Source organism: Epinephelus moara, chromosome 24 (assembly GCF_006386435.1).
Source record: "Epinephelus moara isolate mb chromosome 24, YSFRI_EMoa_1.0, whole genome shotgun sequence".
In the NCBI taxonomy this organism is placed as follows: Eukaryota; Metazoa; Chordata; class Actinopteri; order Perciformes; family Serranidae; genus Epinephelus; species Epinephelus moara.
The window spans coordinates 43027756-43053677 of record NC_065529.1 but is presented as its reverse complement, the minus strand read 5'-3'; the positions used below and the strand labels follow the sequence as shown (position 1 = coordinate 43053677).

The 25922-nt window shown below is 40.4% G+C and overlaps 2 protein-coding genes across 4 annotated transcripts in view; one reads left to right on the top strand and one right to left on the bottom strand.

Moving 5' to 3' along the window:
• Positions 1-10743, bottom strand: part of nisch (nischarin) — a 43749-nt gene extending 33006 nt beyond the window's left edge. For all 3 annotated transcript variants that reach the window (XR_007569459.1, XM_050038085.1, XM_050038086.1), the window contains exons 1-12: positions 10536-10743; positions 9363-9446; positions 7274-7456; positions 5149-5197; positions 4452-4615; positions 4263-4358; positions 2917-3012; positions 2669-2821; positions 2278-2346; positions 1867-2052; positions 1348-1476; positions 899-1012 (exon numbers count right to left, since the gene is read on the bottom strand). Coding sequence is in view for 2 of the 3 variants with exons in the window: in XM_050038085.1 (XP_049894042.1) it covers positions 899-1012; positions 1348-1476; positions 1867-2052; positions 2278-2346; positions 2669-2821; positions 2917-3012; positions 4263-4358; positions 4452-4615; positions 5149-5197; positions 7274-7456; positions 9363-9446; positions 10536-10616 (1404 nt within the window). In the remaining variant the exon portion in view is untranslated. The remainder of the gene's footprint in view (positions 1-898; positions 1013-1347; positions 1477-1866; positions 2053-2277; positions 2347-2668; positions 2822-2916; positions 3013-4262; positions 4359-4451; positions 4616-5148; positions 5198-7273; positions 7457-9362; positions 9447-10535) is intronic.
• Positions 10744-17591: 6848 nt separating this feature from the next.
• Positions 17592-19404, top strand: wu:fb55g09 (coiled-coil domain-containing glutamate-rich protein 1). Its single transcript, XM_050038720.1, has one exon. It carries the CDS (start codon positions 18066-18068, stop codon positions 18753-18755), a length of 690 nt encoding a protein of 229 aa, XP_049894677.1. The 5' UTR covers positions 17592-18065; the 3' UTR covers positions 18756-19404.
• The last annotated feature ends 6518 nt before the right edge of the window (positions 19405-25922 follow it).

The window sequence follows — 25922 nt, the reverse complement described above, 5'->3', positions numbered from 1 at the left end:
GCTGGAGTTCCTCCAACATTTGCGGTTAGATTATCATATTTTTTATTGACAAAAATATAGGCTGCTTCGGCTGATTTTTTTATGCGCACATGTGCCCCTAAATATTTTTTACAGTTCGCACACACCTATTTTTAGTCGCAAATGCGAGTGAAACGCTCGCACTGTCGAGCCCTGATATTATTTTTAGGGCAATATCGTCCACCCCTACTTTCCATAATTGTGTTTAACACTGTAGCATAATGCACACATTTCTATATACCTCTTATTTTCATACTTCTTATTCCTTATAATTCTCTATGCTATATATCAGAGAGCTCTAGCTAATGAACTTCACAGATTAATTTACGTAGTTGTGTTTTTTTTTGTTTTGTTTTTTTTACAATAAATAAGATCACAAACCATCATGTTTGTTTTTATACTTCTTTGATTCACAGGATCTCTGCTGCTGATGTGCACAGTCTTCAGGCCTCAGAGATCTGTTAGTAATTAACCTCATTATTAGTCACATCTAATGGTGGTGATCTCTAATCGGTCTACAATCAGGTAAGAATTATAAAACCTCTACAAAAGGGTTAATTCATTATGAAGCTACGATTACAGGGTACAACTACAAAAGATGTAACATTCAACTCTGGTTTGAGATCAAGATTGACTCATGAGAGTTCAAAGGTCAGAGTCTTAGAGGAGTCAAATCAGTGCACAGTTTGAGTTACTTTCCTCTAATACTGATAATGTTGCAATGTAATACTCAAATATAAAAATAAATATACACAAAATGTAATAATCTTTGAAGTGCAAAATGTATGTCAATATAACTGATACATATTAAACCATGTAAACTGGTCTCAGCATGTCCGATTCGGCCTCCTGCTGTATGATTCAGTGCGACACATCGTACCTTCTTGTCGCCGCTGCTCATCCTGTCTTTGACTTCTTTGGCTTTCTGAATGGCTTTCAACACTTCCACTGTGTCCAGCTCCTTCTCTGTCGTCACTTTACCGTCCAGACAAACCTGAGGACGCAGAGACAAAGGATAAACAGGAAGTAGAATCAAGAGTATTAACAACAGTTGCTGTAGAAGGATAAACAAATAGTTGCAGCAGTCATACTGTCAGTCATTGCCTCCTGGGCTTAGCGCCACCCAAGATGACTGTTATTGGTTAAAATAAATACAAAACATCCCAGAACATTCTTTCCCCTTCTTTCCCTTCATTTAGACCTTCATCCAGCCCTGGCACAGTGTGAGAGGAGTCTGCAAGTAAACCCTTTTTGTGCTGTTGGCTGCTATAGAAGTAGTAGTGCGAGGACAGTAGTAATATTGACATTGTGGTGGTTTTGGTGATCTACCTCTGCTGCACGGTCTCCAAACTGGGCCAGCACTTTGGTTCTGTAGTCTGGGATGATGCACATGGGGTTACTGGACAGGTTGAGTTTCTCCAGACAGGGCAGAGAGCCGATGTTCCTGATCTCCTCCAACTGGAAACAAACACACACAAGTCACAAACAAACCACACCATCCTTACACTGACTCCATTGTTAATCCATTTTTTTCACTAAGCTACAGTTGAATGTTTTTCTACACAGCTTGCACTGGAGAGTGGACAGTAAAGAGATGACTCAAAATCAGGAGAGTTAAGGATAATATGGATGATCAATTACAGCTACTTGTTGGTAATTTCACTAATACTTGTATTTATCAATTTCTTTCTATTTTGGTAATCACATATTTAACAGATTTTGTAAGTGATCAATTTTATTTCTTTTAATGCAAAAACTATGCAGGAAACTTGTCCTTTGCACATATTTCCATAATGTATCTATGTCACTTTGACCACTGGACCATCAGGACGTCAGCAGTGTGATTACCTGAGCCAGCTGGTTGTGGCTGAGGTCAAGGTTGACCAGTGAGTAGAGCTTGGTGAGGCCGGTCAGTTGGTCCAGGTGGTTGCCAGCCAGGCTCAAGGTTTTGATGTTGCCCAGACGAGTGTGAGCAGCTTCCAGAACCCGCAGGTTGTTATAGGACAGATCCACGTGGACCAGATTGTACAGGTGCTGCAACCACAAGACGGTTACTTCAATCTTACTGTTAATGACAAACTACACTTCTGTAGGTGTGTCTAATAGGACCAGCTGGCTGATGCAGCAGCTGAGCATAAGTTTGATCCTAAGTTTGAGTGTAAAGCCAACACTAACTGCTTAATTGCAACTATTTAGTTGCACATTTAATCTCAGAAGTTTAATGTGTGTGTTCATGTCCTTGATCACGCTGTCACGCACCTGGAGGTTTTCCACCGTTGACAGCTGGTTGTGGCTCAGATCCAGAAACTCCACCTTAGGAATCAGTTTCTACAACAGACAAAAACTCAGAGTAAGTTCACACCACCTGGTGTATTGAACCTAAACTGTCCTTTATTTACACACCCAGCTTTTAATTTTTAGCCCCATGTCAAGACAGAGTTATCAAAAACCTGTCCTCCTGATACAACAGCTACTGAGCCAGCATGACTGTATCAAATCAACATCTGAGATATTGTATGTAATGGACCAGGTTCTGTCAGAATTTCTTCCCCTAATTTCGCTGTGAAAAAAAAAATCAAATACTGGAACTGACTTTTAAACACCATTATCAAAGTTTACAGTGTGTTTAGGTTTGGTGGGCGTGTCTCACCACTGAGTTGTCGATGGCGCTGATGCTGTTGTGACTCATGTCCAGCGTGGTCAGGTTTCTCCACACGGGGATGACAGCGGTGACAGGACAGCCAGACTCCGCCCCCTCAGCCTCCCACTGAGAGAACTCGCACGCCTCTGGGACCAAGATCGACTAGAGGATGCCGGAAAAAGCACAAGCATCAGTACACAACATCAAACACTGTATAAACATGTAAACAACAGAGTAGTATTTGATCTAAACTGTACCATCATAGATTCTGTGGAGTGGTGGATACTCAGAGTTGCGAGACTCGCCCTCAGAGACGACAGACCTCTAATCTGCTGAGAGCTGCACTCACTGATCTGAAGACAGACAGAGAGACAGAAGATATCACCCAGATCCTGTTGGGTTTTCAGTGAATTTCTGAAAAAATAAAGATGACTTTAACCTGTTGATTAATCCTCAAACTAACCATCATGATGTGATATATGAAAAATATGTACAACTTTTAAATGCTAAAATATATTGACATTTAGATGGATTAAATTATGTCCAACAACAAAATTCTACTCAAATGGGGGATATCAGTGCATTATCTTGCATCACTAGATGCCCAAACAGGCTTACAAGGCCGATGATCAGTTTCCATGTACACAGGTGAGACCAAACATTCAAGTTACAGTAAACATGATTAGTATATTCTATACACCTTCATACTAATGTGTTATTCAGTTTAGTCTGCCTAATTTTCCAGACTTTAGAAAAAAAAAAAAAGCTGATATTGGCCCGCTCTGTCCAACTACTCATTTCTATCAAACCAAAATAATTAACTCATGTGCTTAATTCAAGTCTCATGTGCTGAGACTTCGAGCTTGCCAAAGCATGCGCTGCTGAGTCCTGTGAAACCCCGCCCATCCATGTGAAATACAAGTTTTTAGGAAGAGGTTGGTGGCCTGTTAGCTGCTGCAATTAACGTTTACAACTCTACCCATGCTATTTCCTGCCGCCCCGCCCCCTGTTTTTAGCAATGCCAGTGATGTAAAACCGCTGCAAACCTGGGTCTGTGTGTGATTAAGCTCACACCGGTATTAATGACACTCAAATTTCAGGCAAAAATACACTTATTTCATTGCAGGGAGCAGCAGATTTACTTGAGGGGGTGATGTGGATCCACACAGAGCTGAGCAAACGAGTTCAGTGTTGGTGAACTTTGACAAACTAATTTACACCAGTTACAAAAAGTATTACCAGTGCTGACCTTTGATTGAACAGAGAGGCTGAGAGTCCAAAATGGAGTTAGTTATCATAATAGCTGAATCGCAGTATCCAATTGTATGTAACCCTGCTGTGTCTAATGTGATATCCGCTGTGAGGGTCCATGGACAGAGGGATGTTGTATGCTGTAAAGCCCTCTGAGGCAAATTGTGATTTGTGATATTGGGCTTTAGAAATAAAATTGAACTGAAGTGAATTGAATATGCTACTAACTGGTGTCACCAGGTTCTAACCTGGGAACATATTCTGTTATGAATGGGCTTACCCACTGATTCTACATGTGTATAAACAAGAGTATTTCTAGGAGAGACAGACAGAGACACAGACAGACAGTTACCTCTATCTGCAGCAGTGATTTGAACACTGACAAGTCGAAGGGGAGCGTGCTCTCCTGGATGTTACTGGTTCCTACTGGACCTCTGGTGCCACACATCTGACCAACAGAGACAAACCCAGTGAGAACATTCACCACCACAACACTTCACTGTACGATGGGGATTCTGAGCTAAATTTAGAGGTGTGTGACCTTGAGGTATCGCAGCCTGCAGGTGAAGTCGAGGATGTGTCCCAGGTCGGTTTTGGCGTCTCCGTTACAGCAGGTTGGTTTGGCCAGACGTAGCTGCTGGGAGACGGAGTAAAGCTGCAGAGGACGGAGAGAAAACACCTCGCCGGCCTGCAGCAGCTGCTCACCTACAACACAAACCAGGAGGAGATAAAACTTCGATGATTCTTTTGAAAAACTGGGTCAGTGCAGCAGCTCAGAGTCACACGATTCAGCTGCGACAGATCACAAACTATTAAAAGTAGTATTGAGATATTTTGAGGCTTTAAGCGACCAAAAAAGGAAACACATTAAACTTAACAGGCTACTGTTTCACATTATGTCATTGTGCAATCAAAGGGTAACCTCAGGTTTTATAATTGTGGATTAAAATAATGCATTTCACTAAAATCTGCCATATATATATTATGTCAATTAATGTATACTGTCCCTGATTAATGAAGTACAGTAGATTCAGAGTGTCGAAGCATTCTGGTTTACTGCATTTTATATCTTAAATTCAACAACAGTTAGTGTTTTATAACGGTTATAAGTGACAACTACAGGGAGCTACACAGGGTGGAAACACACAACTCCACTGAAGGAATTTCCTTAATTGTTAACACAGTTTTAGAAACACTAGATGAGGGGGAAAAGGTCAAAGGTCAGGAAGGAAGCTAACCTTTATGGAACAACTCTTCAGCCAGAGCTGCTGTGATGCCGTTGATTTCCTGAAAGAGACAAGGAGTTTGTTAAAAACTGGAATCCCTTCCTGCTCGGCAGACAGCTGGACATGGTTTGTACTCTCTACTGATGTTTGCTGTTGCCTTTCTTGATAAATGTTTTGAACACACTGTTTTGTCTGGTCTGATGAGTCTGGATTTCTGCTGCCACATTCAGATGGTAGGGTCAGAATTTGGTGTAAACAACATGAAAGCATGGATCCATCCTGCCTTGTATCAACGGTTCAGGCTGCTGGTGGTGGTGTAATGGTGTGGGGGAGATTTTCTTGGCACACTTTGGGCCCCTTAGTACCAACTGAGCATCATTTAAATACCACAGCCTACCTGAGTATTGTTGCTGACCGTGTCCATCCCTTTATGACCACAGTGTACCCATCTTCTGATGGCTACTTCCAGCAGGATAACACACCATGTCACAAAGCTCAAATCATCTCAAACTGGTTTCTTGAACATGACAATGAGGTCACTGTACTCCAATGGCCCCCACAGTCACCAGATCTCAGTCCAATAGAGCACCTTTGGGATGTGGTTCTCTCATGTCAGTATGGACCAAAATCTCTGAGGAATGTTTCCAGCACTTTCTTGAATCTATGTCACGAAGAATCAAGGCAGTCTTGTAAGCAAAAGGAAGTCCAACCCAGTACTAGCAAGTTGTACCTAATAAAGTGGCCAGTGTGTATACTTAGCTGGATAATATCATGCTAGCCTGGATAAGTTAATCAACATTTGAAGAACTAAGCAACACTTGCAGAGGAGTGAAGCTCACCTCACACAGTGAACATCATGTTTCAGTTGTTTCCACCACAGTTACATATACAACAGTTATGTGCAGCATTAATGCAGCTTGATAATAAACAGCAATTAAACTCTTTTCTAAAATCATCTGTGACAGTCACGTGGTGACCATCTCTCCTCACATCAGAGGGTTTCTCTGTCCGCTGTTTACTCTGCAGAGTCCTGAGGGCTCAAACAACACTGCTCTGTTGTTGTACTGACATCATATGACCACTGTCACTGACATCACAAAGCCTTAAACTGCTGCTAACACCAGCCTCCAGCAGAGCTTCTCAACCTCTGAAATAATCACCATTTACACACTCTCATTATATTTTATCCGATGACACACCAAACAGTTTTCAGCCAATCAGCAACTTTTGACATGACCACTGTGTTAAGAACCAGAACACAACAAGTTGAGACACAACTGAGACAAGTGAAATAAAAGCCTTTTGTATCTGGTTTTAATGCAGTAAAGGTTGTGTCACAGCATTTTAAAAAAAGAGAGCAGCCAATTACCAGACAAGATTTTTATCTTGATATACATGTTGAGTTTATCTCACAATTATCTTTTCAATTACTAAATGTTTTATCTATAAAATGTCTGAAAACAGTGAACAAAATTCACAATTTTCCAGAGCTGACAACTTCAAGTTGCTCTTTTTCTCAGACCAACCTTTAAAAAACCAGAAGACATTCAGTTTACAATTATAAACAACACAGACAAGCAGCAAATCCTCACACTGGAGAAGCAGCAACCAGAGAATGGTTGGCATCGTTACTTTATAAAGTCCTCCAGCTTTATGGAAGACCAATAATTAATAACTGGAGATTAACAGGAACCTATTAAACTGTTGTGTTGTTTGGTGAAGTTCGTTTCATGTTTCAACATGACGACGCCTGCCATGCACAAAGCCAGATCCATAAAAAAATGCTTTCCCAGTTTGGAGTGGAAGAAGTTGTCTGGCCTGCACAGAGCCCTGACCGCAACCCCACTCTAAACCTTTGGGATGAAATGGAATGCCAGCTGTGAACCAGACCTCATCACCAACATCAGTGCTGGACCTCATTAATACTCTTGTGGCTGAATGGGAGCAGATCCCTGCAGCCAGGTTATAGCAGCAGATGAATGCCTATGGTGTCAAATCACATGTTCAACTGCATCATATAGCTGCAATGCTCACAAGTCCACATACTAGTACCCGCAGCCTGAGTACTATCAGGTGCGGCACCATAAGTCTGAAGCACCCGAACAGGTTACTGTGCATGTGCCTCAGGTGTACTCACATAGAGGTGAAAGTGCAAGAAGCAGGCGAGCGGAGCGGGTGTGGCCTGTGGGAACTGCTGTAGCAGTGTCTGCAGGTAGAGCTCCAGCTCCTTCTGTCGCCGCTCCACCAGACTTTTCGAGTTCTTCCCCAACATCTTCTTTGGAGGAAGCAACCGTCTGTCTACCTTCTTCTCTGCCGTCAGCTGAGGGGAAACACGTCAAGAAAAAACATTAAGTTACTACGTGAGAATGTCAAACACTTTCTCGGTGCTGCTTCTCCAATGTGAAGAATCGCTTCTCTTCTCTGTTTTACATTTTGTAAACTGAATATGTTTGGGATTTGGACTGCTGGTCAGACAAAACAAGACATTTACAAACTTCAGCTTGGACTCTAAAAAATTGTGACTAACATTTTTACCACATAAACAAACTCATCAAAATCTAATCGCTGAAACTAATCGCTAGTTACAGGATTTGTGTGTAAGAGAAGTGTAAACCCAGAGGTGTTTTCACCACAGTCGGAAGTTCCTCCTCTCTGTTCCCTTACAAGTTTGAATGAATTAAGACACTCCAAAAGTTTTTAAAACAGCCGTATGTCCCACAGGGCTCAACATGGATAAATAACTTAAGTTTTCAAAAGGGTAATACTGTCATTTTTATGATTTAGCACATTCAATTCAAATCACATTTGCTGTACATTACTGCCAACCACTTTTCAGACAGCACACTGGTAATCAATCACAGTCAAACTTTGGTCAACATTATTTGGTCAAAGTTGTGCAATAATGCACTCAATGAACGGATGTGGTGCTTCACTGACATAATGCATGATGGTTATTAATGGGTGGGGATGCACAGTATATCCGTAGCCAGTATATTATCTTCTGATAAATGAGAAATATAAATTATTAATCATTGTTCCGATAATGGAATTTAAGGGAAGAATTCCATCCGGTAATGTGGAGCTTTTCTTACAACAGCAGTGGGGTGTGGTTACTTTGTGACTGTGAATGAACACCACAAGTATAATTAGGATAAGTATAATGTCTCACAGGTAAACATCAGTTGCACTGCTGCTTGTTAGCACATGTAACATAAAGAAGGATGTCAGTAGAATTGGCCAGTCTTATGGTAACGACAAAGTGTTTGTAAAAGTTATATTCAGAGTAGGAAAATTAGTCTGTTTATCAGAAAGGCAGCCTCTATTGTCCACTTCACATTCTTTCAATTGCAAGATGGACAATCACAGTTATTGGCCCCTGAAGTCCAAATTGTGCATCTCTAATAATTATCATTTAAATATGGTTTCTTGTGGCATTATAACATTGACCAATACGCTGTAGTGCTTTAGTTAAGCAGTGGTAAACTTAGTGTAAGAAACACTGCTTCATGCATCACAGCACAAAACTGAATTCAAAAATATTTGTCTTTCTGTTAGTTTACCTGGATGGAGTACAAAATCAATGCTGGGTAAAAGGCAAGGCAGCTTTATTTGTATCGGACATCTCACACACCAGAGTAATTCAAACTTAAGAAGATTAAAATGACTAATGAGTTTAACAATGAATTTGCAGTCACTACAAGAGGGAGTTGGTGATGTAAAAAAGGAACATTTTTAACTTTGACATAAAGTGACCAGAGTCGGGCTTGTCGAACATGATCTAGGAGGATATTCCAGGTTTATGCTGCATGATAACAAAATGCTACTTCACCATCTTTTGTTCTCACTCTTGGGACTGTCAGTAGGCCAGCACCAGATGTCCTAAGGGTCCTAGAAGGTTCTTCTATCAGGATGTCAGAGATATATTTGGGCGCTTGTGATTTATACACAAGGAGTGAGATTTTGAAATCAGTTCTCTGAGTGACAGGTAGCCAGTGTAAGGATTTTTATGGAGTAATGTGGTCATATTTCCTAGTTTTTGTCACGACCCTTGCAGCCACATTCTGAATGAGCTGAAGTGAAAGTGATCGTCAAACAGTGTTTCACTTCTGTTGATGCGTAGCGCCCCCCTCAGTGGTTAGGGTTAGGGCTAAAGGTTTGGTTGAGGTTTAGGTAGGTGACACACATATTAGCAGGTAACAGTCTTTGACAAAACATCAGTCTTTTACCTTCTCATGGAGATCGTGGAAGTCACTGTAGCGGTGCTTCACAGACCATTTGTGCTCTCCATCTGACACCTCGATGATGTAGACCTAAAACACACCAGCAGGACATTCAGTTGTAACAACTTCTCTGAATTAAATACTGCTTCCTGAGCTGCAGGGATAAAGAATGCTCAAACACCAGCTTTGAACCATCTCCCCTCTAAACACATCTACCTGTTGTCAGGTGAACTACGTTCTACACTTTGCTGGAGTGATAACACTTGAACAATTTCTATGAAAGCCCAATAGACCGAGGATGACGGTGGGATGCAGCTGAAAGCTTCATAACAGTTCCAGTAAGCGGACCTTGAGCTGATGTCCAACATCAATGGTGAACCTTCAAGTTATTTTTGTCATATGCACATCAATATACAGAAGGAGGTGTTGGCATTGACAATCTTAGATCTCAGGCTTCCTTCAACAATGCTCACACAAATACATCTAAAACAAGATAATTTTTACTCATCTCATGATTACTGTAGAAAGTCATACATTTTATTGCCCTTTAAAATATCACTCCTAATTGCACTGTTGTTTTTTCTTTTACTGGACGAAAACTGCTTCAGTAATGATTTGTTTAAATGTTTAGCAAAGAAAACTACCTGGCTTTTATAAAGGGTTTGTCATCTGAATGTTGTGGATGTCATGGTGCTGTTGCCTTTGTACATAAAGAATATATCTTTTAAATCTAGATGTTAAAAACAGATAATTTGAGGAGCTGTGGTGAACAATCATGATTTTTTTCCTGCCATGTCAGCGGTTGCCTGTCTGTCAAACTTTCCAGTTCAGACAGTTACACCATAAATACATTAAATATCGTCTCTGACCGAGAAATAAAAAGCTGCATTGGGCTGTCAGGTCTGTAGGGAACGTTGAAAATACATTATGACAGCTCAGATAGCCCGGCAGCTAGCAGTTAGCTTATCAGTACTTTCGTTTCTTATAGTCCAGCCTCGGAGGATAAAGACATAACGACTGACAGGGGAAATGTAGAATAACTGAGCAGATAATGTTTCCACTGATAGCGTTTTTCTCCAACATTAACTCACTGTCACTTTCACAGACCAAAAGCTAAGTGTAGCTACAAGCTAAGCTAAGCTAACGGGTGCTACGCTAAAGGTCCCGGACGTAGCTTACTGTGTAGTTTTCCACCAGCTCCGACCCGACAACACACACTTTCCTCTCCGAAACCTCCTCTGGAAACGGGGCGGACTCCATCTTGAGATTACGACGAATTAAATGATTTCTGTAATTTAGTTTAAAAAAGCCTCTACAAGAAAACGGCTTTAGAGGTTTCCCAGCAATTCCCTTCAGCTAGCCGTTAGCCGCCTCCCGCCGCCATGTTTGTTGTGGTGCCGCACGGAGCAGCTGACCGCTTTCAAAACCCTCTAACTTTATTAGTCTGCCTTTGTGCTGGGACATACTGTTCTCTACGTCTTCATGTCAGCAAAATCTGTTTCTTGTTAAACGTTTATCAAACATACGATTATTGAATGAGTAGTAAGGTAAGGTAACAAGATTACTCAAACAATAAAGCTTAAATAAAACTACAAAAGAAGAAAATGACCGAAATGTGTCCTCTTTGTCCGATAATAGGAACATGACTCATCTTCCAAATATTTATCGCAGCATTATGACTGTTTATTAATAGCAGCTCAGTAACAGTGATGACAGTGAGAGACATAGGTGCAGTATGAGGTAACCGACCTAATACATCCATGTAAGAGGAGTGGTGCTGTGACCTGGCTGCAAAATATTTCTAAGGCAGAGAACAGCCCAACAACTGACAAATCCAGTGCAGTAACTGGGAACATTAGAGCCATTTCTCTTTAAAACAAAGCACAGTTTTATTAAATGAAGATTTGAAGGACACATTTTACTAATATGAGAAGCAGCTGAGGCAAGGCAGGTGTACAGCTGTGGAAAAAGTGCTCAGATATAGTTTAGTAAAAGTAGCAACACCAAAATGTGTAGATATTTTATTACAAGTAAAAGTCCTGCATTCAAAACCTTACTTAAGTATAAATCAAGTATTAGTACCATAATAAAGCAGCAAAATTAAAAGTTGTCATTAAGCAGAATGGCCCATTTCAGAATCACTTTAATATTGCAGCTAAAGGTGGAGCTAATTTAACTTTTTTTCTTTCTTTTTTTTACTGCAGAATAATTTATTATGTAATCATAATGCATCATAGTTTATTTGTTAATTATATAGTGCAGTAAAAGTACAATATTTCCCTCTATTGCAGCGGAGAAGAAGTATTAAATAGCTACACTGAAATAATCAAGGAAACAACTATTATTGTTTTATTCTACTGATGTATATATTGTAGTTAAATTTTCACACTTACAGCCTCAGCACAGTGACAATATATATTTTATTTTTAATATTTCATTTTTAAAATCTTACATATTAGTGCTAAACACTGTAGCATAATGCACATTTTATTTTTTATTTCAATGCACATTTAATTTCTACTTTATTTAATTTTATTTTATTGCTTTATAGACCAAAGAGGAGATTTATGGATGTAGTGAAAGAGGATATGAAGTCAGTTGGTGTGAGAAGAGGATGCAGAGGATAGGGTTAGATGGAGGCAGATGATTCACTGTGGTGACCCCTAAAGGGAACAGCTGAAAGAAGAAGAAGAAGAGGCTTTACATTTAAATGATTTTATTTCATACTCTTATTCTTACTTCTTATTATTTTCTATTCTTTACATCAGAGTATCTTTAATGAACTATAATTTCCCCTCGGGATCAATAAAGTGTTTCTGATTCTGATTCTGAAAATAAAATTACCACAAAACTTAACTTGAGTAAAGTACTTGAGCAAACGTACATTCCACCATTGGTATCTCTATAACTTTATATTTAGATTGGAACATTTTATTTTTGGCATTCACAAATATCATAGGGTAGATGCAGACTCATAATCAGTCTTACTGTATTCAGTCAATACTTTCTACACAAATATGTTTGAAATATTAAAAGCAAGCTTTAATGTAGTGTGTTTATGTAACTAAATATATCTCTAACATTAAGATGATCAAGATGATCTCCTCATCAAAAAACAAGTGGCGGTGAAGATGCTCTCTTATGTAATTGAAGTTTCTACATTTCATAATTTCATTTTATTAATTCACTCTATTTCTTTTTCCACAATTAGTATTTAGACCTGGCAGGGTTTAACTTTTGCCATTACTTTCCTGATCATCTGACCAATAAAAAAAACACAAAAAAGTTGTTTCTGTGCTGCTGTAAGTCTCATAAACTCCATGTTGCTATGACAACAAATATTAGTTTGATTATGAGGATGGCTGTTGACGACTTATTGTATCGAAATAGTCTAAATAGTCAGCACATAGTACGCCATATGTCTCATCAGTGAGGGTAACAGTAGTTTACTGTTGCCTGATGGGCTCATCCTCATGTGTTTGTCCTGCACATGATTCAGTCAATAAATCAATCATATTTTATTTGTATAGCACCTTTCACACAGGTTCGCGCAGTCCAAAGTTCCTCACAGGTAATTTACAAGCTGATTACAAGACGGAACAAGTATAGGCCGTAAAAACAACAAAAAGACCAAAACAATTAAATAATCTGAGACAACAGCACACGAGACAATAGGAATGATGAAAATGTAATAATGTAGCCTGGATTTATGAGCCATAATAACAGTAAAAGTACAAGTAAAATAGAAATAAAAAGAAGATTGAAGAACTAAAGTAAATAGGAAGAACTAGATTAAAATGATAACAATAGAATAGGCCTACTGTAAAAAAAAAGTGCTATAATAATAACAATAAAAGAAGAGCAATTAAATAAAAGCTAGACTAAAAGCTAGATACTGGTCTCCATAACAAGAATCAGCCACATCAAAATCCATTTTCAGAGAAAAAGCAATCAGCTTCCCAAACTCAAACTGTCCTGGACTGTGCACACACCAGTGACTCCATCAACTCTCAGGACATATGTTTACCTTTTAAGAAACACTATTATGGTGTCAGTTGTGGTGAGGTATAACAGATGAATCTCTTAAAGGGGAACTATGCCTATTTTTAAAATTCATAAATGTTATTTCTGTGGTCAAAGACTGTCCAAAAATATAAGTAAATATGAACATCTATCTCCCAACTTTAAAAGCTAGAGTGCTAAAACTCAAACTTGTGACGTCATCAAGCATACGGTCTGGAACTGCTCCATAGGCAGATGCTGCATCCGAAATCCCATACTATGCACTACATACCCAATATGTGTACTATCTTTCAACATACTTTTGTTCACATAAACAGTAGTATGTCCATCCATCCATTTCCACCTGCTTATCCGGGGCTGGGTCACGGGGGCAGCAGGCCAAGCAAAGCACCCCAGACATCCCTCTCCCCAGCAATGCTTCCCAGTTCCTCCTGGGGGACCCCAAGGCGTTCCCAGGCCAGATGAGATATGTAATCCGTCCAGTGTGTTCTGGGTCTGCCCCGGGGCCTCCTACCAGTGGAACGTGCCCAGAACACCTCTAACAGGAGGCGCCCAGGAGGCATCCTGATCAGATGTCCGAACTGCCTTATCTGACCCCTTTTGAGGCGAAGGAGCAGCGGTTCTACTCCAAGTTCCCATACAATAGTAAATATCTTTTTGGATGTACTGAGCCGTGATTAACACATTACTTCCTCAGAGCCTCGTTGCCAGTTGGAGATGCGTAACTATGGTAAGCCCTTGCCATCCTCAGCTCTACCGGTAATTTAAAAATAAATTTGAAACTATATAACTTACCTTCTCAAATTCTTAACACTTAAATTTAAGCATATTAAATAGCATGTAGTATGGAATATTGGACAATTCATTGGGAAAGTTCTTACAGTCAACACTGAGAGCACCCAGGAGAATGATCTCTCTGTTTCAGAGGTGAGAACACTACAATAGAACAAAGTTTATTTGGGTACAAAAAAGAAAACAAACACACTGATGCACAAAATCAGTCCATTCATTGTCTATGGAGCAGCTCCAGACTTTATACCCTATGACATCACAAGTTTGAGACTTCTCTGGTCTCTGGCTTTTAGTGAGAGCAGCTCATGTTCACAAATATTGATCAAGCTTTTCCAGGCTGTGGAAATGACGTATTGGTATTTTTAATTTAGTTGGTGTTCCCCTTTAAAGCAGCCAAGACTGTTTCTGGATGGATGACATAAACACCAACCTCTCCCTCTGCCTAAAACTGCTCTGTGTATTATGCAACACGGCCACATGGGGTCACTGGTGCAGCTGCAAACACATCAGTTGTCATCATGTGGTCTCTCCTTTGTTAGATTTAATTGACCTACATACTGTATCTTTGAACTGAACAGAATGAAATATTGGAGATAGCTGTGTTTATAATAGCTGCAGGAAGCCATATTAGTTTTAATGCTCTTCTTCAAGTGGAAATGCTTTGTGTGATAAAGGTGACACTGAACACAAAGTTCAGGTTTTATCGATCATTTAACTGATTAAGGGGCTGTATTTATTTGGCAAAAGGTCATTTATGATTACTTCTTCTGGCTAGATGATTATAAATAAGACTACCAATCTACAGTGAAGCTGCTGTGAGGCTGTATGCAGGCACACCTGTGCTTAGAGCTAAATGCTAATGTTAGAATGCAGCATTTGCTCATAAACCAAAGAATCCAAGTGAACTGATGATGCTGCCAGACGAAAAGTCAAGGGATCACAAAGTTTTTACTATTCATGCTGAGGGGGATGTGGATGTCTTAAACCAAATTTCATGGAAATCTATCCAAAAGTGTTGAGATTTTTCACTAAACTCTCAAATATGAACCTTGTGGTGGCACTGGATCAGGGGCGTTAATATAGATTGTGGAGGTGGTGAGGTTGCACTGGGGCCCTTGGGGTGGAAGGGCCTGATTGCCACCAAAGAAGAACTCAAGTTAATAAAGAAAATGGTGCAATTTTCTATATATATACCCTCAAAAACACAAACCCATCTCCATTATGGTTTTCTATTGTTGTAAAATAGTATCAGTCTATAACAAAATTATATTCTTATTCTGCATAATCTATAAAAAAAAAACCCTAATTTAACTGTAATTTCCTCTTTTCTTTTGTAGTTTTTGTCATATACACATGATGATTGCTGGGTAATATGTATGTCAGTGACCCATATCAAGATTTACAGCAGCTAGTTTAGGTGCAAATCTCTCAAAACTGACAAGCTGGGCACATCTGCAAGCAGATAGAAGATAAAAGCAGCAGTAAGACACACCGTTGGTAAAATATATATATGCCTAAAACTCTGTGTGTGTGTGTGTGTGTGTGTGTGTGTGTGTGTGTAACTAGGCCCGTCATAATAGCATGCACTGGGGCCCATCGTAACTACCTTACACCACTGCACTAGATGAAATGTAAGGGAATCAATAAAGTCAGTGGGATGCATTTTATTGGGAGATTGAACATAAAGCCTCTTTTCCACTGCACAAAAAACCTACTAACACCCACTAACATCTGTGCATTTAATGTGATGGAAAAGGTTACAATCAGCATTCACTTCTGGGTCAAATCTCTCTGCAGTAGTCACGCGTATTTATCGGCATTGATTGAAGTACAACACCTGGATAAAAGTGCTAATTTTAGCTTCTTTACCGGCGAGATGCAATGATGCGCCACCATAAAATACTGTCCATTTCTACCCAAGCACTCAAACACTGATCCAGTATAGTCTACACTGAGTTTGAAAGAGAGACTGAATAAGTAAGAGATTCTCATTCTGTGGACGATAAACAAGGTGCAGACTTCCATCTGTGTTTATTTTATTTTATTGTATTTACTTTTTATTAATCCCCCTGAGGGGAAATTCAATGTTTTCACTCTTGCTTGTCAATTACACACAGGTCCGAAAGACACACGCACATGCACAAAGTCAAGCGATGTCAGAGTGAGGGGGCTGCCCTTGCCGAAAGACACACGCACATGCACAAAGTCAAGCGATGTCAGAGTGAGGGGGCTGCCCTTGGTCAGACGCCCCGAGCGGTTGGGGGGTTCGGTGCCTTGCTCAAGGGCACCTCAGCAGTGGCCAGGAGGTGAACTGGCACCTCTCCAGCCACCCGTCCACGCTCCATATTTTGGTCCAGATGGGGACTTGAACAGGCGACCCTCCAGTTCCCAACCCAAGTCCCTATGGACTGAGCTACTGCCGCCCCATCGATAATGAGGAAATACAGTGAGTGCTGGACGGAGCAGTGAGTGACAACAACCTCCCCCACATTTAAGAGGACTGTTTACGGTGGAAACACTAGGGACTAGGTACCATGTCTGAAGGGTTACTGTTGGTTCCAAAGGTACCATACTGAAAGTGTTTGGTGGAAACAGGGCTTACAGATCAACTCCAGACTTTCTATTGTATGACATCACAAATTTGAGTTTTAGCATCGTAGTTTTTGGACTTGGGAGAGAGTTGTTCATTATATAATATTTTTGGACTGTCCTAGACCATAGGAATAAAATGTACTAATTTTGACGAAAGGTATAGTTCCCCTTTAATACATCCAATATTTTTTTTTAGAAAGGCCTTGTTTAAAGCAGTGGACAGCCTGACTGATGTTGCCATCCTTTGATCCACGTTGTAGCATGGCTATAATATTGAGTTGTGTTTTAGATAAAGAATCTATTTTGAGCAGATTCTGTTTGTAGACAAAAGACAACCAGTTTGTAATGTAATGCTGTATTTAAAAAACAGTGTTCACCACTGAAACAGTGTTTTCAGTGTCTTATAATTGCATGTGGGTTGAGTACTTGCATGTGCATTACACAATAACTAACTACTGTTACTGCCATTACAGTAACAACCACTGTCCTCCTGCCCCAGTGCTGCTGGTTGTTGTTGCTGTACAGTGTTTCTGTTGTCAGAGGGGGCAGGAACAGCAGCAGCTGTGGATCAGATTTCAGCTGCTAAAACTGAAGCGGAGTGAACCATCCTGCTGCAGGGAGAGGCTTAATGCTTATTATGACCACAGCATGCACTGAGACACCTGTAAAACAACATATATGTTGTAATGTCTAATAAACATATGCAGAAGTAATACTGTGCAGGAATGGTCTTATTACAATGTTGTTAATCGGCAGTGGGGAAACCTGCTAACCCTGCCCCCATCCTCCTGTTGAAGCTGTGAATGGATCCTTCCATCTCTTTATCCAGGCTGAGAGGGGAAGGAAGAGCCACAGTCAGAGCTGGTCAGAGCTGAGTATGCACCACTCACTGGCCTAAAACTGAGAAAAAAAAACAGCTTTTACTCAACTAGACGACGCTTAAATCACCTTCAGCAGCTCATTTCAGTTCACTAACCAGAGCTGTAAGACGCTGATTTGACTCTTAGAGAGGCTAAGAAGAGAGATTAGTGAGACAGGAGGGCGTGACAGGGAGCCAGCCGAGCAGGCAAGCTGCTGCTGCAAGGGGAGGAAGAGCAGGCTATGCATCGGCGAAAGCCAGAGGTCAAGAAAAAAAGTGAAAGAATAGTAAAAAGGTAGACTCTGAGGGAGGAGGGTCATTTGTGATCTGAGCCAGAAAACCTGAAACCAGCCTCTCTTTGTTGTTGTTGTGTGGGCCACCGGGCAGGGATGTGAAGAAGAGCAGCAGGGAGGAAGGGAGGCGACTGCAAGAAAGACAAGAATATGCTATCAGAGATGATGTGCAGGAGACACTGCCAGCAACAGCTGCATCAGCAGCAAGATGGACAAGAGGCTCCGCAGAGGGACCCATCCAGCCGCAGGAAACACGGCTGGACCAAGAGCTGCAGGGGGCGCCTGCAGGGGCGGAGGACAGGAGGGGGAGGGTGGCCGAGAGGGCGCAATCACCACCACCAGCACCCTCAGCGTCATCATCCTCATTACAATCATCCCCGACATTTTGAGAGGCCGATGATGTCCCTTCGGCCCGTCAACGTCAAAGGAAACAGAGCGAGGGGGATGCGGGCCCCCAAGAACACCAACCAGTTTCTGATGCACGAGAAGTATCAGATGCTACACATGCGCTCCGACTCAGTGGGGAGCGACAGTGGCATGAGCTCCGACAGTGACGTGGAGCTCACAGACATGGACTCGTACCTGGGCGTCCTGGAGAATGCAAGAGGAGCCCTCTTGGACAGTCCCAACCCACATGGCTCAACAACGCCACCAGGACAGATCCTGGTACTGCACGAGGACAGTTTGCATCTGCACGAGGACAACCTGTGCTTGCAACGGGACAATCTGCGTTTGCAGGAGGACAGCATGCAGTATTTCCCCTCTGAAGACGACCTGATTCAGAGCCAGAATTTCATGCAGAGGGACTTTGTTGAGTTCTGTGACATCCTGACACCCTAAGGGGAAACTTTGAGGGAGCCATTTTGTTCCCAGCAGAGTGAAACCTCAGACTGAACGGGGTCAGGTTTGTTCTGCTTAATGTTCACAGACTTTTTTATATTAAAAAAAAAAATCTCCATCTTATCGAGTCATTTAGCCTTAACGTGTTAAGAATCTGCTTGCAGGGTAAGATGATTCCACTAGTTTCCAGCAGAAATCAACTTTTTAAAAATGTTTTTTAAATCAAGTTTAATTCTTATAATACTCATGCAGTTATCTGCCTTAGTAAATCTTTTTTAAGATGCTGAAATGAAGTGAAATGATCTCACCCTGTTGGCATTTTTCTAGGTTTAAGAAAAAAACAACTGAATGCAAGATTAAATTACATTATTAAGACGGATGTTTTTTACAGATCTTGTTTGAATCACGTTTGGTTCATGTACAGTGTTGTGTCTGGGTGCTGTAAAGTGTTGCCTTTCTGTTGTTGTTGTTGCACACAAAGGGAGAAGGGTTGGGTGGTGGGAGTGAGACCAAACAGCCAATTGGCATCGAGCTGGCTGGATCAGCCTGCAGATGATTGGCTGATGCAGACTCACATCAACAAGAACTCCCTTTACTGTACATTAAAAAAGAAAAGAAAAAACAACAAATAAATATCTTATTGATGTAACATGAGCTTGATTGATTTTCTTTGTGGAGTCACATGAGTGTAAATTATTATTATTTATAAAATGTCAGAATAATCAGGGTTAGTGTGTCACTGAGTCATCAGGGTAGCTCAGACTGAATAATGCACAGGTATTTTTTATGGTCTATGTGCACAGTTAAGAAACGTAAAAATAAATACTTAGTGGTGCTCATATTCATTAAAATAGCAGGTCACATGACAATATGTGAGAGGAGCAGCAAGAGCAGAGATGAGCAGTAAAGAAACACATTCAAGAAATCTAGCATTAAATAACTTTTTTTGATAAATTATTAGATAACTTTGACTTGATTTGACTTTTCTTTGCCATAAACCAACACACATAAAGCACTTAAAGTAGACAAAGACAATTGAAACAGAAGCATAACACAGACTTGAACAAAAGTTCATATAACTTATTTCCACTGTGGTCATGGCCACCAAAAATCATCATATTAATAAATACTGCTGAATGACATATTTAATAATCATGGGTATTAGTTATTAAATGAATAGTACATAAACTAAGACAATCAATACAGTCATTCATTCATAAATCTCTACTGTTTCCTTATACTTAAAAAAAAAGAAAAAAAAAGCCTGTCATTAAGAAATGAGTTATTTTCCATTCAGAACTTTTAGACGTGCATTAAAGCACAGTGGAGGGAGAAACATTGTTCCTGCACGGAGAGCAGTTGAAGTGGATTACATAAAATGAAGTGGGCTGGTCACACCCACTTGGATGTGCAGGGAGGAAGGCCCATAAGCCTCTTTGTGTTAGTGTGTCATAAACTAATAATGGGAACAGGTCAAAGTGTGAGGAACAGGGGGGGTTATACATGTTGTTTACTCTTATTTAAGATCTATAATTATGCTTTTTAAAGTGAGAGAACGGTGACTACAGAAGAAAGTTCAAGTTTTCAGGCTGGTAGGTAAACTGTAAAATAAAAAATAATGTTGTAGCTAATGCTTTCATTTAAGGCCTTTTTGATCGGATTATTTTACCCCACAAAATGTCAGTGGGACAGAGTGTACAGTGATACTCAACTTTGTGGCCCATGGGTCAAATCTGGCTCACAACAGGGTGCTGTGTGTCCCGCTGACAATTTTATAATTCACAATGAAAATAAATTGATTCATACTGGAAATATTTATGCACTTTTAATATAAGTCAAGTGCCAGAGAGCATAAAGAGGCATCAAAATAGAACTTGTTTGTAATAAATGGTGTCAGGGGAGGATACCTCTGACCCCCAACAGAGGTCTGGGTTAATTATATATTAATTATATATTAATTATTAATGTTTATATATTAACTGGCCCCTGGCCCTCTGTCAATTTTCAAAAGTTGCCCCCTGAGCAAGGCAAATTGAGTACCAGTATCCCTGCTGTATTTATATTGTACATTTATTCTTAGGGGGAAAAAGTTCTGTTCTTTTAGCTTTCTTGTCCTTTTGAATTAATATAAGACAAAGCTTTATTTTTTGATGATTTAAAACATCAGAATAAAAAATTAACAGTTTAATACATTCAAATATGTGATTTAAAGTGAGCTGAACCACATCAAAATACATTTATCCCACCAGGGGATAGGATGAGACAGTAGTTACTGCTACTCTGCTAAGCTAGGCTAATTAGCGTTTAGCAGCACTAGTTTAGCTTTTATCTCAGACTCCATTTTTACTGGATTTAGCTACTGCCTCATTTAGTTATTAAGGATAACAGACTAATGACATATCACAGTATGGTGATATTTTACAATCACAGTTCAGGGTGAAAGGTTAAATTTAGCTTAGGTAGCTAGCTTTGGCAGTATCCCCCATTAGCCTTAACTCTACAGTTAGTTAGCATAAGATAACTATGACACTATTGCTTTAGCTGTCTAATTGAATGTTTCTCTGTAGCAGCAAAGCAGTTTGGCTTTTTTTTCTGGGCTACATTTCTTAAGTATAATAATTTCTTACAGGCCATGGTAAAACAGTGTGGTGTTTGGCTTTGTAGGGAGGAATTATAGCCTCTCAGGCCTAGATTTTATTCTACTGTTGTAGGCTATTTGGACAGTTGAGCATGCAGGTTTCAGGTGATCCTCTAAACCAGATTTGCACTGCCTTAAGATGATTTACAGTGTACAACAATAATTAATTTTGAAAGTGTAAAAAACTTTTGTGGTTAGGGTTAAAGATCAGATGAGATCTGGATTAACCAGCTCAGGAACCCTGGGGTAAAACTGAGCTAAAGGCCTCATAAAGCATGCTTCTCCAAATACCTGTGTAATAGAGAGGTGCAGGAGTGAGTCCTAAAACCCAGAACTGGGTTAGTATTTTGGCACTTCCGCTTCCCTCGTCTCAAAGTCACCGTTTTTTTTAATGGGTTTCTTGTTAGATGCCTGAAATAAGGTCTATATAATAATGTGTGTTAACAGAAGATTTGAGACTTTTATGTTTTGTTCTACAACATAAAATATGTCACTATACACCTGACTTGTTAATTTTTAAGCTTTCATGTGTCTTAACAAAGGCGGTTGCTAATGAGTGGCTGAATGAGACTACAGAATAGCCCCTTTTCCACCACAGGAACTTTTATCAATTACGCTGAATTTTGAAAAACCTCTGCACATTTCCACCAAAATTACCCAGGTAAAAAACTTTCCCTCACCCCAAACTTTCCCTGAAAAAAGTACCTAGTAAGGGGTAGGACTTTTCAGATTACCCGGAATTCTTGAGGGGCGGGGCGGTGTGCTGAAGAACACTGATTGGTGGTACACACACTTTCAGTGTTCCGCACTTCCTGGTACGGGCAGGCGCTGAAAACTTTATTTCATATCTACAAGCTTCGTTTGTGTTTTGATTAAGGATGGGTACCAACACCCGGTACTAAATTAGGCCCGGGGCTAAATTATCAAAGACTGCAGTATTGATAAGCACTGATTGTATCGGTTCTTATGTGCCAGGGCTGATCTCCTCCACACACACACACACACACACACACACACACACATACACTGACACAACACGGTAATCAGTGAACAGCCGAGTGATTGCCAATTCTAACCTAAAGACTTAAACACAAAAACAAGAGGTGTCCACCAAAGTATAAAGTAGGCATCTAATATAAATATATAAAATATATAAATAATAATACTGACATAAAGTACAACAGCATTTCTCCCACAAGAAATCAAAGTAATCTCATCCTTTTGTTGAAACATTCATAAAAAGAAACCTACGCTCCACGCTCAATATAATATTCTTTCTCATAATTATTTCATGTAGTCATGCAGACTCTCCACATGCTGTTTGTTGTCTGATACTTATTGCTGTCTGGAAATAGAGATAATCCCTTATAAATCTTCTGAAATATACATTTTTGGAGGTAATACAAACTGCTTTCGCATATAAATGCAACGCATGTCCAAGTGTATCCTTGTCTGTAATTCCAGCAGGCTGTGGAATCTTTTAGACCAAGTTTATATAACTTACTTGGAGTTAAATAGTAAAAATGTAAATGTTAAATTGTATGAGCCTTATCCTAAAATCTTTTGATATTATTCAGGAGTAGCTGCAGATTTTATTCTGTTCATTAAATTCTCTTAAACACATTACCCAAAACCAAAAGTGAGTCTGGAGCTTTCAGGGCCCTGACAGCTCAGTAACCCTCTTTGTCTGGTTGGTTAATCCAGCCTTGGCTGATTTAATCCATTCACATCACTACAGCAACTCATACAAGCTGATGCTCATACAAATCCTTTATGTAACAATGAAGACTGAGAGTAAACTCGTGGTAAGAAGTGACGTCATGTCAGCAGCGAGTACGACCTCCCCAGACTGACCTTTGACCTGTGGATCAGCTGATCAGCTCAGTTGGCACAATGTGAAATCCATACTGAGGTTGTGTCAACCAAGAGCACAGTCACACTAACCTACAGAGTGTTTGCACTGTTCCTTATCTTATCAAACACACTGTTCGGTGCCTTGCTCAGGGACTCTGTGGCAGGTCACAGCTGCTTTATCTCTATTGTTTCTACTGTAGCTCCTGTTTCTACTTTTTCAGTTGTTGTTATCGGCTTGTACATAAAAGTCTGAGCTGCTGTTGCGCAATGCTGTCTCTGATTGGTCAGCTGACACTGCCAAACAGGAAGAGAGAGTGAGCTCACACACACACGCACGCACGCACGCACGCACTTACGCACACGCACACACACACACACACACACACACACACACACACACACACACACACACAGCATGGTTGTAAGGTGGTGTGTGTCAGATTACAGAAAGTAGATCAGTCCCCTGCAAACACTTCTCTCAGTTAGCTATGCTAATGCTAATCTGCCGACACTGAAACACATTTTTATTCCTGTACTTGTGAGGACCATCTGTGACATTTCCTAACCCAGACCTAGGCCTATTTATTAACCTAATTTTAACATTAATGGGGGGAAAACCCAAACAGTTATTCCCCAAAATGAGGAACATAAAAAACAAAAATCACTTTCCTTACTTTTGACACCTCCACTTTGTAAAAAGGTCCTCACAAGGACATATAAGAGCAGTCACACATCAGGAAGTGTGAATTGTTGGTGAAGGGGCAGCGTCCAACAACAAGTACAGACAGAGTTACAAAATGAATGACGGTTAAAAAAGATCATTGACACACCCACACACCCACACACCCACACACTGCTGCCCTTTACCAGTCACTGAAATCTGTGAGCGTCCACGTTGTGTGTTTAGATAAAGTTTGTAGATCAGGTGTGAATGTTTACCTCTGTCCTTTATAATCCTGAATCATATCTCTATGTGTGAATAAAGACAGTTCTTTCCAGGGGTGGTGGATAGGCATCGATTACACAGCTGACTTGGTGTTGATCAGACAAACAGATAAGAAAAAGCATTAGAATAGAACAGAGACATATTGCTAGAATATCCCTCTAGTATGTGAGAGCTGAATTTGTGATTGCAAAAACACTTCCAGTTTTTGGGAGAGGCTTTTCATAAAACTTTAGAGCCTGAGTACATTTTAAAATTATTATAATTTTTTTATGTTTTATGCCCTTATTATATACTGACTGAAATGAGGCAGAGGGAGATGCAACAAAGGTTCTCAAGTATGTTGGGTTTCATTGTTGTTATTAACCCTAAGGACGCCCCAAAATAATTTACATGATTTACATTGAGAAAACATAGGCACTATAGAATAGTAACTGATATGCCATAGATTAATAAGACTTTCAACAAGCAAATAAAAATCGAACATTGTTATATATGGTGACGTATCCATGACACCATGTCTCAATAGCTCCTTTTACACTGCCTTTCTAAGGTGGAGATTTCACACCATTATGCTGCCTCGCTGTTGTGTATAAACGGTACAGTCATGGTATGGGGGGACAGAGTTAACTTGCCTTTATGCTGAATAACAGCACTGAAGTGATGTCAGTATAAACAAGGTAGCCGGCAGGACGGGATCATGGGCAGCACATGGGTGTGATGTTTTAACAATGTGTTATGCATTCGACCCACCACAGGAGATTTAAAAAGCAGCAAATAGCAGTTAGCAGCTAACTCAAGGAGGAAGAACAGCAGTTGAAAATGTCTGCAAATTGGGAGACTATAAAGTCTGGAAACTCCTTCCTCTCCGAGCAGAGGACGGTAAATAATTGTTATTGCCTTGGTATGCCATTGTTGTTGTTTGAAAGCACTGCTGACGCACATGTTATACGTCACACTAGAGGCAGACGCTGACGCAGCAGCTACCTGACCCACCCACCAGCTACATGATTCACCCACCATCAGTCCATGATCAGCTCCCTTCTCTCCTTGGTCCAGAAGCAGAAGCCATGAAGAAAACACAAAGTTAGCTTTAGCTAGTTATGAAGGGTTAGGTTAAAAAAAGAGACTGTTAAGGGTAGGATTAGGGTAAGGGTAAGGTGAAGGGTTACATCTTGTGACTTAAAGGGGGAATCAGGTCTTCATGTAGTGGATTATTGCTACATTTGGCCTCATATTTAGTTACTAAGAGTGACAGAATTCAAATAACCATCGCATTAGTTGGTTTGTCTTGTACTGGTGGTGGGCGTGGTTTGTAGGGGGCGTGTCATGTAGGCCTCTGGAACGCCAGCATGCTTTCTAAAATCACACACTAGGGCGCCATTATGCTGCCGTTGTTTGGTTTATGTGTAAAAGCAAAGGCAGGGTAAAGAGGGGACTTCGTAGCGGCCTTAACATGTGAGCTCTGGGTAAAAACAGCTACTGACACAGAAACTGATTATACCTGGTATTAACATGTGTTACGGTGATCCGAACACATCCGATAGCCAAGACACATCACCATTCACCTGTGTCTACCATGCATCTCCGTCACTTATGCTATGGGTCAACGGGCCCAACGCACAGCTACTACATACACACTCTAACTAGCTGCTCACTAGCATGCTTGCTAGTCACGTTAGCAGTTGTGTCAGTACTGCTGGGGATATCGCTGTCAGCAGAATTTAACACA